The 16,782-nt window shown below is 46.1% G+C and overlaps 2 protein-coding genes across 2 annotated transcripts in view; one reads left to right on the top strand and one right to left on the bottom strand.

The window, feature by feature from the left end:
* Positions 1-5,145, top strand: part of DNALI1 (dynein axonemal light intermediate chain 1) — a 6,361-nt gene extending 1,216 nt beyond the window's left edge. Inside the window, exons 2-5 of the mRNA XM_031064440.1 lie at positions 4-85; positions 1,116-1,294; positions 3,718-3,882; positions 4,801-5,145. Coding sequence (XP_030920300.1) covers positions 4-85; positions 1,116-1,294; positions 3,718-3,882; positions 4,801-4,836 — 462 coding nt within the window. The 3' untranslated portion in view covers positions 4,837-5,145. The remainder of the gene's footprint in view (positions 1-3; positions 86-1,115; positions 1,295-3,717; positions 3,883-4,800) is intronic.
* Positions 5,146-5,790: 645 nt separating this feature from the next.
* GNL2 (G protein nucleolar 2) lies at positions 5,791-16,775 on the bottom strand. The gene is made up of 16 exons (XM_005429993.3): positions 16,691-16,775; positions 16,524-16,608; positions 14,997-15,091; positions 13,970-14,109; positions 12,579-12,763; positions 12,269-12,335; positions 11,033-11,191; positions 10,371-10,484; positions 10,096-10,224; positions 9,137-9,241; positions 8,880-9,038; positions 8,613-8,735; positions 7,854-8,293; positions 7,151-7,230; positions 6,389-6,480; positions 5,791-5,973 (listed from the first exon to the last, which is right to left on the bottom strand). Exons 1-16 carry the CDS (start codon positions 16,752-16,754, stop codon positions 5,824-5,826), a joined length of 2,187 nt encoding a protein of 728 aa, XP_005430050.1. The 5' UTR covers positions 16,755-16,775; the 3' UTR covers positions 5,791-5,823.
* Positions 16,776-16,782: the final 7 nt, after the last annotated feature.

Below are 16,782 nucleotides of genomic sequence, written 5' to 3'. Positions count from 1 at the left end.
CAGCTGGCCCGGCAGCTGCAGCAGCGGCAGGCGCGGGAGACCGGGCTGTGCCCCGTGCGCAGGGAGCTCTACACGCAGTGCTTCGGTCAGTGCCCGGCACGGCTCTCACCCTGGGGACAGCCTGCGCGTGGAAAACAGCCTCGAACCCTCGCAGTTACCCTCTTAGCTGCACTTCAACCGAGTTTAGTTAAAGTAACGTATAGCTCTGTGTGTGTTATGCACTCTAATGACACAGTGCTGGGCTCCCAGAGGTGAGGGGTTGCCTGCACGTGGGAAATAGCCTTAAATTCTCATAATTACCCTCTTAGCTGCACTTCAACCGAGTTTATTTAAAGTAACTTATAGCTGTGTGTGTTACACACTCTATGGTATGGGCTCCCAAAAGTGAAGGGTTGCCTGCACGTGAAAAGCAGCCTTAAATCCTCGTAGTTACACTTAAATCCTCTCAGTTGCACTTCAACCAAGTTTATTTAAAGTAACATAGCTGTGTGTGTGTTACACACTCTAATGACATGGTCCTCATCTCCCAAAGGCGAGGGGTTGCTTGCACGTGAAAAACAGCTTTAAATCCTCCTAGTTACCCTCTTAGCTGCACTTCAACCAAGTTTATTTAAAGTAACTTACAACTGTGTGTGTGTTACACACTCTACGGTGTGGGCTCCCAAAGGTGAGGGGTTGCCTGTGAAAAACAGCTTTAATCCTCCTAGTTACCCGGTTAGCTGCACTTCAACCAAGTTTATTTAAAGTTACTTATAGCTGTGTGTGTGTTACACACTCTAATGACACAGTGCTGGGCTCCCAAAGGTGAGGGGCTGCCTGCATGTGGAAAACAGCCTTAAATCCTCCTAGTTACCCTCTTAGCTGTGACAGTGGATTGGAGGGTGAAATTGCCACCTCTCCAATGACACTGCACAAACCAACAGCCCATCAAATTCCTCCTCTTCCATAAAACACTGCAAAACAACAAGTTACTTACACAAAGCGTGTGAGAAAGTTCGTTACAGGAATATAAACCACAGAACGCTTAGAAATTCTTCAAAAACCAGCGCGACAGCGAGACGAGCGGCCGTGTCCATGGCGGAGGCACTGCAGGCTCTGTCCCTCCTCCCTTGCAGACGAGCTGATCCGGCAGACCACGGTGAGCTGCGCGGAGCGGGGGCTGCTGCTGCTGCGCGTGCGGGACGAGCTGCAGCTGACGCTGTCGGCGTACCAGGCGCTCTACGAGAGCAGCGTGGCCTTCGGCGTGCGCAAGGCGCTGCAGGCCGAGCAGGGCAAGGCCCACCTGGAGAAAAGGGTGAGCCACCTGCACTAAAGGGGTGTAAGCCACGGGGTGTAAGCAGATTTCCTTGCTGTAAGAGCCTGAATGAAGGATGTGGGACTCCAGGCTGCTCTCCAAAATGCAGTTTATTGTATCCAAGAGTTTCAGCAGTCCAGGGTCGTGGGTGACAGAGCTGTGCCTACAGCTGTCAGCTCCAGCTGCAGGCAGGACTGGAGTCCTGCATCCCTCATTCAGGCTCTTACTAATGGTGCCACACATTGGGTGCCACTGTAAGAGATGAAATGAGGGATGTGGGACTCCAGGCAGCTCTCCAAAATGCAGTTTAGTACATCGAAGTGGTTACAGCAGTCCAGGGTGGTGGGTGGCAGAGCTGTGCCTACAGCTGTCAGCTCCAGCTGCAGGCAGCCCTGGAGACCCTGAGTTTAGGTTACAATGCATTCTATACTTTTATTTTGGTTACATTGCATTCTATACTTTTCTTTACTTAGCATCTTAATACAGTAGAACCAATCAATACCTTAACTTTTATCTATAGCCTATCATAACTACTATAATTACCATATTCATGTTACTGTTCTCCAACCACTAAAAGTCAGTACATTACAGTTTAAGCTAGAAGTTGGTTTTCAGTTTTCTTGCAGTGGAAAATTCTGAGACCTTTTTTGTACTTGCAACTTTTCTGACTTGTTTGCCTGTGCTCTCTTTCTGCTTGGTAAAAACATCTTGTTTGGGGTGGGTTTATCCTTGCCCTAAGTCATAAACCCCCCTTCTAACTAACACCCCCTTTGCCTCCTTGGTTAGCCAGTAAGACTGATAATCATTGTTTACATTTCATTTCTGAGGCCTCTCCGTTTCTCAGGAGAAAAATCCTAGCAAAAGGATTTATCATAAAATATGTCCTTGGCAGGTTCCCACAAGGCGCTCTGCAGGCACTGTGCAGACTGTGGGAAAGTTGTTTCCTTTCCTGTAGTCTGCACAGTGGAATTTACATCCCATATGCTAGTTCCAAACCTCCACCTTCCACCTTCCTGTTTGCCTTACAGTGCTTATGTCAAGTTTCTGTTGTGGCAGGTTATTTTATGGGAAGATCCTTCTTTGATAGTGTTTAGAAAATTTCTGCTCATTAAATCTTTACAGCTTCCAATTGTACAACAGATTCTAAATAATTACATTAAAAACATAATCTGCTGTTTCTGCTCGCCATGTATGAACTATGATACTGAATTTCTTTCCCTTTTACTGTTGAAAACAATGCAAAAGAAGAGTTTAATTAGTCTTCATAAAATATGTCCTTGGCAGGTTCCCCCAAGGCGCTCTGCAGGCACTGTGCAGACTGTGGGAAAGTTGTTTCCTTACCTGTAGTCTGCACAGTGGAATTTGCATCCCATATGCTAGTTCCAAACCTCCACCTTCCACCTTCCTGTTTGCCTTACAGTGCTTATGTCAAGTTTCTGTTGTGGCAGGTTATTTTATGGGAAGATCCTTCTTTGATAGTGTTTAGAAAATTTCTGCTCATTAAATCTTTACAGCTTCCAATTGTACAACAGATTCTAAATAATTACATTAAAAACATAATCTGCTGTTTCTGCTCGCCATGTATGAACTATGATACTGAATTTCTTTCCCTTTTACTGTTGAAAACAATGCAAAAGAAGAGTTTAATTAGTCCTAGTATCCCAATTAATATAATACAATTATTTTACTGAAACCTGTTATCTTTTCTCAAGTCTTCACTGAAAATTAAAGTGAGACAAGGTGAATGACGCCTTGGGGCCCTGTCATGGAGCTTTCTGCACATGAAAATAGCAGATTTTCTATCCTTAAACTCATTGTTTCCATTTCCACAGGATGGCAGCAAAGACCATCAAAATACTCGGCTCACTCTCCTCGGGCTTAGCTGCACTTCTGAAGCTTGTTGTACAGCTTTAAAGACTGCACCACACACCACTGTGTCCTGACGCCTTAAATTTTAGCTCTTCTATTTTTCAGATTCTGCACTGCATTAGTAAATAACTCTGAACTTCATATAGAGTGTTAGCAACTTCTCCTCACAGTTTAGTTAGCCAAAACAATCCTTTTTTCTTTCCTGAGAACACCATTATAGCTTCAGGCCCAAAAAGTGTGAACGACAGCAAATTGAGGAGAGCAAACTGGGAGGATGGGACTTCCTAACCTGAAGCTGTAATTGGACAATTAACTCCAATATGTAAATGAACCAATACTTACAAAAGTATGAAAACTCTTAACTCATGGTGCATTTTGGGTGTAGCCTTGGCCAGACTCTTGTACTGCCCAAGGTGTGTCCTTTGAAGGCCTTTTAATAAAACCTCCTTCATTCCTTTAACTCTGTCTAGCCTCTGTTCTAAGTAGCCTCTCAAGGCATCAGTCCCATCTGAACTGAAAATTGACTGTTCTCCAACAAAACTTGAGACATCTGTACTGCAGAGCTGGAAGAGGAGAAGGAGGAGCTGGAAAAACAAGTGAGTGAAGAGAAAGCGAAATGTGAGGCCATTGAAAGGCAAGAAACAGAACGGAGAGAAATAGAAGAGAAGAAACACAGTGAGGAGGTTCTGTTCCTCAAACGGACAAACCAGCAGCTCAAGGTCAGTAAAAATCCAGAATTCCAAATACTAGTGGTAAAATTCTCATTAAAACCATTAAAGCCCTAGTAACACAACACACCATTTAACATTAAATATTACCCAAGAACAACTGTGCAGGGACCGGATAATTATTTGTGCTTGTGGCTTTGGGGAGAACAGAGCTTCTGCTCTGTACTTTGTTTTTAAAAGGAAAAACAAACCCCACATCTTTTAAATAAGGAAAGAATGTCACCCTGAAGAGCATCAAATGTTTCTGGCTACAGTTAAAAACATTTCCCTTAGAGCAAGCTGCTTTTCCTGCAGATCTTACTTTTTAACTCAGATTTTCAGGCTGCCTTGGAATGTCTTAGGACACAAAATCCTAGATCAGATTCTTCCTTGAAGTACCTGTACTTGACCAGCTGTGTGTGCTACTGCTGAGGGTTATTGTAGCTGCTCCCATCCATCCACTAACTGGCATCAAATTTTCTCAATAATCACAAAATTTGCTGTTCCCAGCTACTCTTGTCCCGGAGTCAGTTCATGTTCCAAATGCTAGAGAGCCAAATACTTAATTTAGCTCACACAGTCCAGCTTCAAATCTGAGAATTCAGACCACTGTTTCAACAGCTTTTATTTAATTTCCTCCTCAATGCTTCACATTCTAAACAGAATCTCTCATTGTACGAAGCCAAGGCCAGCTCTGTTCTCCTCAGAATGCAACAAGTGTGCATGCCAGGAACGACAAACTAATTTATAAAACATGTAGGAATGGAATTGCTGGGGAACAAACCTGGCCTGGCTCTCCTGGCAGCAGCACAGCATCCCTCAGCTCCTTGCTGTGAACATCCAACAGAAAATTTAGCCTTTCACAGCACTGAAGGTTTATTTTTTCGGTTAGGAAATCTAATTTGTCCCACTGTCTCATTTGTTTTTCAGGCCCAACTTGAATGCATCATTGCAGCAAAGAATTAATTGTTTTGTTGTCCTCAAGGCAGGCTCAGAAGAGCTGTCAGAGCAAGAAGCTTGCAATTAGTGACAAAGATTTGTCTTCCTAAAATGATCTTGAGTTTTCACTTACCAGTAACAGCAGGCAGTGTAACTGTGTTCTTTCTTTCTCTCTTGAAGAGTTGAAATTCAAGAGCTTTATTAATTACTGCTCCCTCCTTCAGAGCCATCTCAGCAGTCAGCTCTTTGAACAGTGAACTTGTCTGGAACTTGCCTGTTGGTAATGTGCTAATGACCTTCAAAGCAATAACTAATAAACATTTTTAAATGCAAACATCTCTCTGACATTATTAATCTGAAAATGTTGTAGAAGATTCAGAAATATAGAAGTGCCTACAAGCAAAGTAAGTCACATACACCAAGAAAGAAATGGCAGCTCACTCTTAGACAGGTGTCTTGGGAGCATTTCCTTGAGTAGCTGCAAGCTGCTGTCAACTGTACATGGAAATCCCTCATCAGAACCATCAGCAGTGACTGAGCACAGGCAACACCAGAGCTCTGGGTGTGACTGTTTCTGCTGAAAGGTAGAGGCACAATGGCAGTCACAGATTCACTTCTCACTGGAAGCAAATGAAATCTCTGCTTGAGGTACCTCTGTGAGCAGCTGGTTACATAGAAGGTGAACAAGGCAAAGAGAATTCCCTGTAGTCATGTGAAAAACCCCATAAAGCCAGTTTCCAGAACAAAACCCACCCAAACCCCACCACTGAGCAACACTGGAATAGCTGCTTGGCTACTGCAGTGTTTGCTGGCCTGGGACAGCGATGTGGAAATACCACCAGCTCCAACTGCACAAAGAACTTTCAGATGATGCAGAAACAAAGACAGAGATGCTGCTCCTGGGGCCAGGACAGACCGGTCACACTGGGCTTTGAACAGGAACCGCAAGTTTTATAGTAAAAAAAGCCACCGCATACTAGAGCTGTTTTATGTAAAATTTAATAGAATAAGCAGCTATTGCTTATGGTTGTATTTTTTGTGCTTTGATCTTTGTCCCTCCAAGCCAGTTTTTTTCTTGTTCTTATTCTTATTTTTCACGTTGTGAGTTTCATAATACCGGACTCCGACTTTCTTGGAGCGCTGCTGCCTCTCGGCTCGTCTCCTCTGCAAACACAAAACACATTAGCAAATCCCCAGCATCCAGAGCCTCAGTGTCTGCAACTCTCCAATGGTGCTCACTTTGCATTCCACACACGTTAAGTAAAATAAATAATTTCAAACAAAATGTTACTGATGTGACTCTGTACAGAACGCACCCGCCCTGCTCTTATGGGAGAAAGCTCCACTTCTGTCTTTACAGCAAGATACAAGATTCAATCTGGTGTGCACAGTCAGGTAAGAGGGGGATGACAGAAGTTGTCACAGAACATTCATAACAGAATTCTGTTTTCATTCCCCTTCTGTTCATGCCCAAAGTCTCAAAGCTCTTTAGTGACAACAGGCTCGTTAGTGATATGGCCAAGGATAAAAAAGCCAGCTTGTTTCCCTGCTCAGTTGTACTACAGGAAAGCACACTTACTTCTTTGCATGTGAGCTTCTTACAAGGCTGTTTACCCAACTGGTCATCATCATCACTATCCTCTTCTCTCATCTTTCTTTTCTTCTCTGTGCCTGCAAACAGCAGAGATCATGCCCTTGGTATCTTCCAGAACACTCATTTGTTTGAAGAATTTCAGGCTGAGGTCACCATTTCAACTCCTTGAGCAACATATTCCCTTGGCTGTATTTAAGAGCTTCTACCAAAACAACATGAATGTTCCTCACAAGAGAATCACAGCTATTACTGTGAAAACTGCTCTTGAGCAGCAGGTTGTTCCAACCCCATCCAAGTCCAGGAGAATTCCACAATCCTGTCAGGACAGGGCTCTCACACTGGATTGTGCATTTACTCAAACTGACAACAACTGAAGCCTCAGTAAAAACCTATAGGTTGAAGTATCTCTGCTTTTATAACATCCCAAACCCCATCCACTCCTTCCTGTAACACCCAGGGCTGCTCTGGCTGCAGCCTGCCCAGGGCTCAGGCTGCTGGAACTCAAAATTTGCCTTCACTGTATCTTCCCTCACTGAGAGGGACACCTCCCATCACACAGAAAGCTGCTCCACAGGAAGGCTACACCAGGTCAGCCCTTGGGACAGCTAAAGGGAGATTTAAGTAGTTTTAGGGGAAAAGATCTTGCACACAGGATCCAGTGGATGCTTCTCCCCTTAATGCCATTTTTTTCTCTGGCTCATAGGATTTCCAAATGTAGATTAAGAACATCTACTAATCTTGTTTTACCTCTGTCTCCAGTTTCTTTGGGTTCTTCAGCCTTCTCCATGAATTTTGCAAACACTTGGTCACTCAGTCGCTTGGGGATTCTATGGAAGATAAAAGCAGCAATAAAAGATTGCTGTTACACAAACAGTGACCACCTCTGAGAAGCCATCAGACTCCAGCAGATCCCAGTCCCCTGTCAGCATCAAAGGCAGTCTTTGGACCAGAATATTGCAATACCCTTGTTGCTGGAGTTGCTGTGCTTGTGTGCTATATGAGAGAACATGTAGCACTTAAACCTTGAAATCTCCCTCCTCACAAGGCTGGTGGGTGAGCTTTGCTAAAACTGGGCCTGCTGCATGGGCCAGGATTCACTGCACATGCATGAACACCCAGGCATATCCAGCCTTGGGATTATCCAAAATCAAGGAGAGATCCAAGGATGCAGTATTGCTGCCCAGATAACCAAGATAATGCTAACTCTAATCCATAGTTTGAGAGGAAGCTTTCCAAAAGTGAGAACATTTTTAATTTCCTGGTAAATAGCAGCTCTTGGAATAATCTTTCAAAAACAAACTGCTACTTGGCCCAATTCCCAACCCTTATAGCTAAGCCAGATAAGCTGTGGCAACTTATATGTGTCAAGCAAGTCAGAAATTGAGTCAATCTACAGCAGAGCCTCATCAACCCTTTCCCCCCCTGCAGTGTATTGGACAGATTCAGGTACCTTATTGCTGAGAATCTCTTGGCCTTGGCTTTATCCAAAAATTTTCTGTATTTTGCAATCTTGTCCTCCAAAGCTTTAAGAATCGCTTTAGAGCTCTCCTGGACACCTGGTGCCACCTGCAATTCCTCCTCTCCTGGATCCTGATGTTCCTCATTCTCCTCTTCCTCTTCCTCCTCTTCCTCCTGCTCCTCCTCTCCAGAGGAATCATGATCTGTGTCATCAAACCCTGGCACATCCACAGGAACCAGGTCTTCTTCTGAGAACTGAGGTGCCACGTTAATCCTGCCGAAGTTCTGCCGAACGTGCGACATGAGCTGCCTGATTTCATTGTTTGTGTTGTTCCCCTCTTCTGCTGCCTCCACACCTGGTGCCACCAACTCAGAGACTTTCTCCTCTGTGATACCTTGGCTGGATGTCACAGCTGCTTCCAACACAGGAGGCTGCAAGGAAGAGCAGGATGTATCATCCCCAAAGTCTGTCCCACCATCTCCAGGAACAACTTCCATTTTCTCTCATCAGAAAAAGCCCAAGATGACAACATGATTACTGACATTTCTGGTAGTAATGACTCAGACATCTCTGTAAAGAGCACTGCTACCTGGTCCTCACCAAATTCAGGTGTCACATGAAGGACCATGCTTGGGCAGAGCCCAGGAAATGCACTGCCAAAGATCCATGGCACTCTGGGAGAAGCAGCAGTGAATACCATTAGGAAAGTCAAATATGAGGGAAGAGGAGGCACAAGCATCACATTCTTACCTGGGGACCTGGCTGACCTGCCACTGCTTCTGCCATTGGTGGCATCACAAAGAAAGGGATTCTGCCCCTCTGCCAGTCATTGAGAACCATCTTGCTCACAGTCTGCAAGTCAGGCTCACCACCCTGAGAAAAACAGAACAGTTTATGTCCATGTTTGTGGGGCACACAGCCCTCCCATGCCCCGTGAGCAACAGAAACATTGCCATTTCCCATGTTCAGAACAGGCCACAGGCCCTTCCAGCCCACAAATGCAGGAGGCTGGCACACCTTTAGCAGTTTTCCAGTCCTAGCAGCAAGTTTCTCAAGGAAGTCTTCTGTATCCGTCCAGGACTCAATTTTGTATGTCTTCCTGATGTACTCTTCTTTGGCTCTTTCCAGCACAGCACAAATATGGTCTTCAGGGCTCTTAATCTTTTCAACTTGAACCTGAAAAAGCACAGCAGAGCATCAGTAGAGGATCAGCCCTCTGACACCATCACAGTGGGAACAAGCAAAGCCTCCTAGCCCTCAGTGCAGGCACATACCACTCCCTTGAGCACAATGTCTGTCTCTGAGTCTCCTGATGGATAAACCACGCCGGGGCAGTCAATGAGGAAGATCCGCCGCATCAAGGTGATGTACTGCCACACCTGGAAGAGACCAGCAGCTGCCCATCAGCACCCCCACACAGGCCTTGATTCATTTTTGAAGCCAAGAGTCAGAGAAACAGAGCCTGACCGTTCCAGATTGCAAGGCAAGATGTTTTCTATTACCATCTGTATGGCAGTTGTCTTTTGTCAAGTGGGCAGTTTGCCTTATCTCTCTCTCTGAGTGATCACACCCACTCCTCCCTCAGGAGGGGACACCTGCTGATAACAGCCATTGAATGTCCCTGCATGGCTGATAAGAACTACCCCTGGATCTCCAGAGGCAGAGACTGCACCTTTCTCCAGGATCCCTGCTCCAGCAGAACCACCCCTGACACTGCAGGAGGGCTGAGCCACAATTCCAATGGGACTGCTGCCAGCACCCTGACCCACAGGGTGTCAGCTTGGGTTCTGACTCTGTCAGTGTTGGTTTAGTTCTCTGCAGTGTTTATTTTATCCTTTTATTTTTCTTCCCTATTAAAGAACTGTTATTTCCTGCTCCCATATTTTTTTTGCCCAAGAGCCCCTTAATTTAAAATTTATAGCAATTTGGAGGGGTGGGGAGGGTCTACATTCTCCATTTCAGGGGAGGCTCCTGCCTTCCTTAGCAGACTCCTGTCTTTCCAAACCAAGACCCTGACCCAGCATTTGGATCAGGGAGTGAGGGCAGCTGAGCATTCCCATCATAGCCCTGCAGTACAGCAGGGTGGGAATTTGGGAATGCTGCCAGAGCAGGGACTGCCCATGAGCCCCTCCTCAGGGTCACACAACCTGTGCAGGTCAGTGCAGAACCTGACAAGGTCATTAGGCTGTTTCACATGAGCACATTTGTGTCTTTAGCACTGGGATGTTCCTACCTTTGTTTCCCCTGCAATGGGGGCCACACTGCAGACCTTCTTGGACCTCAGGGTATTGATCACTGAGCTCTTGCCAACGTTGGGGTAACCAATGAATCCCACACTGATCTGCTTCTTGTCAGAGTGTAACTGGTGAGAAATAACAGATCCTTTTACATCTTGGAGTGAGGGACAGAATTACCACTGCAGTCCTGAACCCCAAATGCTAACAAAGCAAAAGACCACACACAGTAACCTCCCCAAACCAACCACAGATCCCCAAAATTGTTTTGTACCTTTCCAAACTGCCTGAGGAGCTGGATGAAGGCACCTTTGCCGAATGGGTTTGTGAGGCTGGCATGGAAAGCAAGTGTTGGATACTCCTGGGAAAGGACAGTAACCCAACGCTTCTGGAGAGGCAAAGAGGACTGGGTTAGAGATTGGGGCTGGACAGTGACACTTCATGCTCAGAGAGGAGGACACAGCCTCTGCACTGGGTTCACAACTGCAACATGAACATTGCTAGGGAGGAACCTTTGAAGCACTTCCCCAGCCCAACAGCTAAAAGCTCTGAGTATTGTTTGTATTAAAGACAAACAATTTCCCAAAAACGCCTTCACTGCTAGCTAAAACTCATTAGTTTAATGACATAAAGCAAACCAGCTGGGGTGGATATGGATCCTAGGCAGACTAACATTTAGCACACTCTGGAGACAACAGCTGAACTGTTAAATCCAGACAGAGGAAGTAGGGAATTTGTGGCTGGCGTGTGTTGCTCAACTTGGCCAAACTTGGACAGATTTACATGGTAATTGTTACTTTTACTGCAGGCAAGCAGAGAACTCCCAGTGCCCCAGCTGCAGTACGCCTTTCCAGACCAGCATGGGGACTGGCACAGAGCTACAGCCACAACAGGAACAAAGAAGGTCCACAGAATAACAGGCAGGACTGTGCTTACAGTGGCCCAGGTAGGAATGAGATCACATTTGTTCAGGACAAAAATGAGATGTTTCCAAGGCTTCTCCTTCTTAAGGTAGGATTCCACGTGTGGGGAGCGAGTGCCCATGGGATCTCGGGCGTCAAGAACTTGAACAACAACATCTGATGAGTCAATCACCTGAAAAATAAAAAAAAATCCACACAGAAGTAATGGATTCTGCAGAAAGCAAGATATCTGTACCTCCCAAATGAAAACTAGTCATATTTGAAACTACATCATTAATTTAAAAACCTTGTATCCTTCACAAACTGCTAGTTCCCCACAGACTAGTGAAGTTCAGACTAACATCCATTGATGCTCTACTCTCTCCTCTCCTAAACCCCCTCCAAATTCAGCCTGGACAGTTGAATGACTTTTACCTGTTCTTATGCACCAAGGAAAGAAAACACTACACCCAAATGGGAAAACTAAAGTGCTGCAGCACACAAACCCCCAGCGTTCATCCTCCATTCAGCAACAACTCCCTTCTCCCATTTCATAATGCATCAGGGTATAAAGGATGTTTTCTGGACCAATATGAAACACACAACCAAGCAGGAACCTGCTGTTAGTCCACGAAGCAACTACAGCAGGGAGCTGTCATTTATGACTTGTTTCAAGCCAAGTGAATTTGTTTCACAGCTTTTTCCTGCAGTTTTGGCAGCCTCTTACTGAAATCTGTTTTGCTCAACCATTCCCAGTCCTTTTAGATCCGAATGAAGAGGTTTTAAGCTACATTCAGAAATGCAGAGCAAAAAGTCAAACAATTTCACACCTAAGAGTCACTGAGAGCACACAAACTGCTCATACCACCCTGATTCACTCAGTCTCCATTTCTTTGGCAGCCATGGTGGCTCATGGAGAACTGAGGGTCAGAGCTCTCCCTAGATGACCCCATCAACATGCCAGATGTTTTTAGCCTAAAGAAACTTAAGGGAACATGACTCTTTTACTTGTGGTGAAGACCCAGGAATCCAAGAGAAACTGACACCTTCACTCTGCCAGTCCCCATCTAGATAATGTATTTTAAGAATGTTTGTTCCTGTAGGACAAGAGCTCAAGAATCGAGCTCAGTCAGGCAGAGATTTAGAAATTAAAATCTACTCTTTTTGAGTTTTTCTCGTTGTTGCTGTACAGTATTTCAGTGCTGTGCTGAAGCCCCTAAATGTGTAAAGGCTGACAGATGTGACTGCTCAAACTCCAAGTGCCATTTACCTTGTAGAGCTCACCCCAGATTCTTTTGGACTGTCCTTTCTTAAAGATTTCCTCTTGTGCTTCATCTCTAGAAGACATCACCAGAAACATCAGTACCACAGATACAGTCAGGACCTTCTCTTAAGCAATTTACAGACAAAAGAGGGGACAAAGCCCAAGTTGGTATTTAGCCAAAATCCCACATTCAGCTAATCTCCTTTTCCTTCCTCCTCACACAGTAACAGCATTGATGGAGGTACCAGATCCTTCTTTAAAAACAAGGCTGACTTTTCATACATGTACACAATGAATGATTTTCCTTTCCAGTCACCTTACACCAGTGTCCTCTGTCACCAGGTCTCGGTCCTTGCCCTGGTCATAAGACTCTGACGAGGCCTCAGCATTCTCCACCAGAGACTGCACATCACTTGCAGACAGAGTTGGTCTTTTCCTTTGTGCTTTGGGGCCAAAAGTTGTTTCAAATGTTTCTGTGTCAAGAATGTGAACTCTGGAGGTCTGAGGAAAAACAGGTTGGTTAAAAAAAAACAAACCCCAAGCACCAATTTTTTTCCAATCTCTCGTGACACACAGGGAAGGAGCCCCAAGTTCAACAAGCCCTGGCAGCCTGTAAGTGACAGGCACTTCCTTAACAATGTTTGAGTTTTCCACTTCAAGCTTTGAGAAACACAAGAGTGGATACTTAATAAGCAACAAAACATTCTGCACTTGCCAACGAACCATGCTTCAGTTCTTCCACCATAAATGGTGTCAAATGCAATTACAAGCACCGTGATGAAAATTCAGCTGCTATCTTTGATCACTGCTTGTTTTTCTAACAAGAGCACAAATCTCGCCAAACTCTCAGATTTTTGTCAGGGATAATTACAATCAAAACTAGATTTTAAAGCTTGCAATGAAAGCCAGCTTGTCTTGGAACAGCAAACAGTCCATGGCTGAAAGCAGCAATTTGTTTTTGTAATGCATGTTTTAACACAACCTTTTCCCTAATTTAAATAATGTTCTTATGACATGAACTTGCAAAGTTTCCATATGACAAAACAGCTACCAACAGTCCAAAATAGTGGTTTGGACACCGTGAAAAAATGACAGCAACTAAAACTTGATGTTCTAGAAATGAAGGCTGAATGAAGAAGAATTTCTGATACAGGATAAAACACATGTGTTTGAGTTCAAATTCATCTTGTGAGTGTCTGCAGGGTGCAGCAGCCTCAGGAAAGGCCCAGAAGCTGTTAGAGGCATTAGAACATCAGCTGGCACATTAACCTATCAGAAATTAGATCATAATATGACAGCATCATCACCTATCAATGAAGGCTTTGGGCTGGAAGGGTCCTCAAAGCCCATCCAGTGCCACCCCTGCCATGGCAGGGACACCTCCCACTGTCCCAGGTCACTCCAAGCCCTGTCCAACCTGGCCTTGGGCACTGCCAGGGCTGGGGCAGCCACAGCTGCTCTGGGTACCCTGTGCCAGGGCCTGCCCACCCTCACAGGAAAGAATTTTTGGGGTAATTTCCTACTGGAAAATAAGAATTTTTATTAAATAATCTTTGCCCTCGCACTTGATGGCCACAATGACAGGGAATCAGAACCATCCTTCCCCAAGGAATCCACTCCAGCTGCCCCCTTGCAGAAGGCAGTGTTCCCCACGCTGAGCAGGGACAGCAGAGCTGCTCACAGGTGTGCACAGTCAGGGATACCCACGTGTGGTTTGATCCTGTCATGGAACAGGGACATGGGCAGCTTCTTCTGCTTCATGATCACCCTGTAAGGATCCTTCATCACAGTCTCCATCTCCTCCTGGAATTTCTGCAGGGATGATTGCTTGATCACACGAGTATTTCCTGAGTGTAAGAAACAAACATCACACCTGGCCTTTTCTGATCTCAACTGCTCCAACTGGGACACTAATAAAACATGAACTTTGCATCTAGGAACAAAAATACCAGTGAAAACCAAAAGGGTTTTATTTGAGACCAAGCCCAAAGAAGCAGCCAATCCCTTTCTTTCCCATCATTTATAGGAAATTTTTAAAGTATCTCTAGGACATTTTACAGTCATACACATGGGCAAACCTTGGGGAACAAAACAGGAGCCAAAATAACCCCCCTTAGGGAAAGCAAAGCCCCAAGGCACAGGGACAGGCAAGGGGTGACAATGATGCCTCAGGATTTCAGCTTTCATATTTTTAATATATTTGTAATCCTGCAGTTCTTTAGTGTATAACTCCAAACTCCACACTCAGTGTGAGCTGCTGCTTTCCCATTTTGGGCAGACACAACAATTCCTCTCCAGGCCTGGCAATCAAGGACACCTCACTGCCTCAGGCCCTGAGAGATGGAAACAAAAGTGAGTTGGGGGGAGCAAACTTGGGGTCAATGACTTCATTAGCTGAAGCTGCAATTGGAAGATGAACCCCCAATATGCAAATGTCCCAAAATTATAAAATGTGAAAACCCCTGACCCATTGTCCATTTTGGGTGTAGCCCCTTCTGGAGGCTTTGTCTGTCCTAAATGTACCTGAAGACCTTCAATAAATAGAACTGCTTTTTATTCCCTTAATTTTGTCTGGCCTCTGTTTTTAGGTAGCTCCAAAAAGGCACCAACAGCAGCAGGAGTCCCTCACCTTCCCACACAGCTCTCAGATCACCATTCTGAAAATAACACCTTGTAACACACTAAATTCAACAGCTTTGAAGCTTGCTGAGTCTGGAAGTTGGACAAAACTCACCAAACCATTTGATATTTGGTTCCACTCTTGCAACAGTGCCTGGTGCCACAGTTGACTGATACTGCAGAGGTTTGATGACTTTGCCACGTTTGTTCCTAAGGGACAAATGAAGACAATCAGTGCACAAAGGGCAGCACTGACCCCTCCAGCCCCTGTGTGTGCCAGGCCAGAAGCAGAGGCACAAAATGCAGAGGGACTCTTCCCCTGCAGTGGTGAATGCTGCTGTGCATCCCACGAGGTGAGTTACCCAACCCTGAGTGGCAGTGATGGCAGTCACAGCCCCTGGTGTCACTCCAGCCTGGCCAGACCCTCCCAGCAGCTGCTTGTGGCAGCCAGGAAGGGCTCCTGGGGCTGCAAAAGGCACCAGTGCTGTTTTCTGGCAAACCCCACTGAGTTCTCTCACAAAACCAGCTCTGCAGGACTCACCCACACGGGATTTATAAGATGAGACCTGGTTTGAACTTAGCAATATCTCAAAATCCCTCCTGCCCATCTGCTCTCCAAACAGGGGCAAATTTGGCACAAGAAACCAAACAAGGTGATGTGAAACAGAACTGCCATGGCACAGACACATGGGTGCTGCTCCCCTGCCATGGATCTCTGTGTGTGGGACAGGGGCACCCTCTGTGGAGATGCTGAGGGAGCTGAAGCTCTTCAGGTGTTTTGGGGGAGATTTTGAGCTGTGCTGCTGTGGGAAATTCAGGAATTCTGTGTGGTTTGGGTATCTCCAGGCAGATACATCAAGTGTTTCCCAGCTGTACCCCTGGTACATCACTGGGCTGCTGAGAGCTCGGGATCAGGCTTGAGATCAGGCTCAGGACCAGGCCTGGGATCAGGCTCAGGACTAGGCCTGGGATCAGGATCAAGCCCGGGATCAGGCTCAGGATCAAGCCTGGGATCAGGATCAGGCTTTCAAGCTCACAGGGTTGCAGAGCCCACCACAGAGCAACTTACAAAGTTTCCATATGACAAAACAGCTACCAACAGTCCAAAATAGTGGTTTGGACACCGTGAAAAAATGACAGTAACTAAAACTTGATGTTCTAGAAATGAAGGCTGAATGAAGAAGAATTTCTGATACAGGATAAAACACATGTGTTTGAGTTCAAATTCATCTTGTGAGTGTCTGCAGGGTGCAGCAGCCTCAGGAAAGGCCCAGAAGCTGTTAGAGGCATTAGAACATCAGCTGGCACATTAACCTATCAGAAATCAGATATAATATGACAGTATCATCATTTGGGCTGGAAGGGACTTTAAAGCCCATCCAGTGCCACCCCTGCCATGGCAGGGACACCTCCCACTGTCCCATGTGCTCCAAGCCCTGTCCAGCCTGGCCTTGGGCACTGCCAGGGCTGGGGCAGCCACAGCTGCTCTGGGCACCCTGTGCCAGGGAACAATTTTTGTGGTAATTTTCTATTGGAAAACGAGAATTTTTATTAAACAATGGATCTTTCCTTCCCAGTTCCAGTCCTGAGGCGTTCTGTGGCCTGTCCCGGGATCGCGGCCGGGCCAGGCAGGGCCGCTCACCTGCGCTCCTTCTGCCGGTACATGTTCAGCCGCCGGATGGTCGCTCGGTCCCGCATGTTGTTCCCTCCCTCGCCCCCGACGCGATCTGCGGACACAAGAGAACATCAGCCCCGGTTCGGTCCGGTCCGGTCTGGTTCAGCCCGCCCGGCCCGCGGCCCTGCCCGTACCGGGGTTGGTGCTGGCGCGGGAGGGGTTGATGGAGCAGCGGCCCTTGTAGCGCGGCTTCACCATCGTGCCGGTATCGGTGGCGCCGTGGGGG

The sequence above is a fragment of the Geospiza fortis genome, unplaced genomic scaffold (assembly GCF_000277835.1).
Source record: "Geospiza fortis unplaced genomic scaffold, GeoFor_1.0 scaffold38, whole genome shotgun sequence".
Taxonomy (NCBI): domain Eukaryota; kingdom Metazoa; phylum Chordata; class Aves; order Passeriformes; family Thraupidae; genus Geospiza; species Geospiza fortis.
Note: the sequence above shows the minus strand (reverse complement) of the source record. Positions and strands in the feature narration are given on the sequence as shown.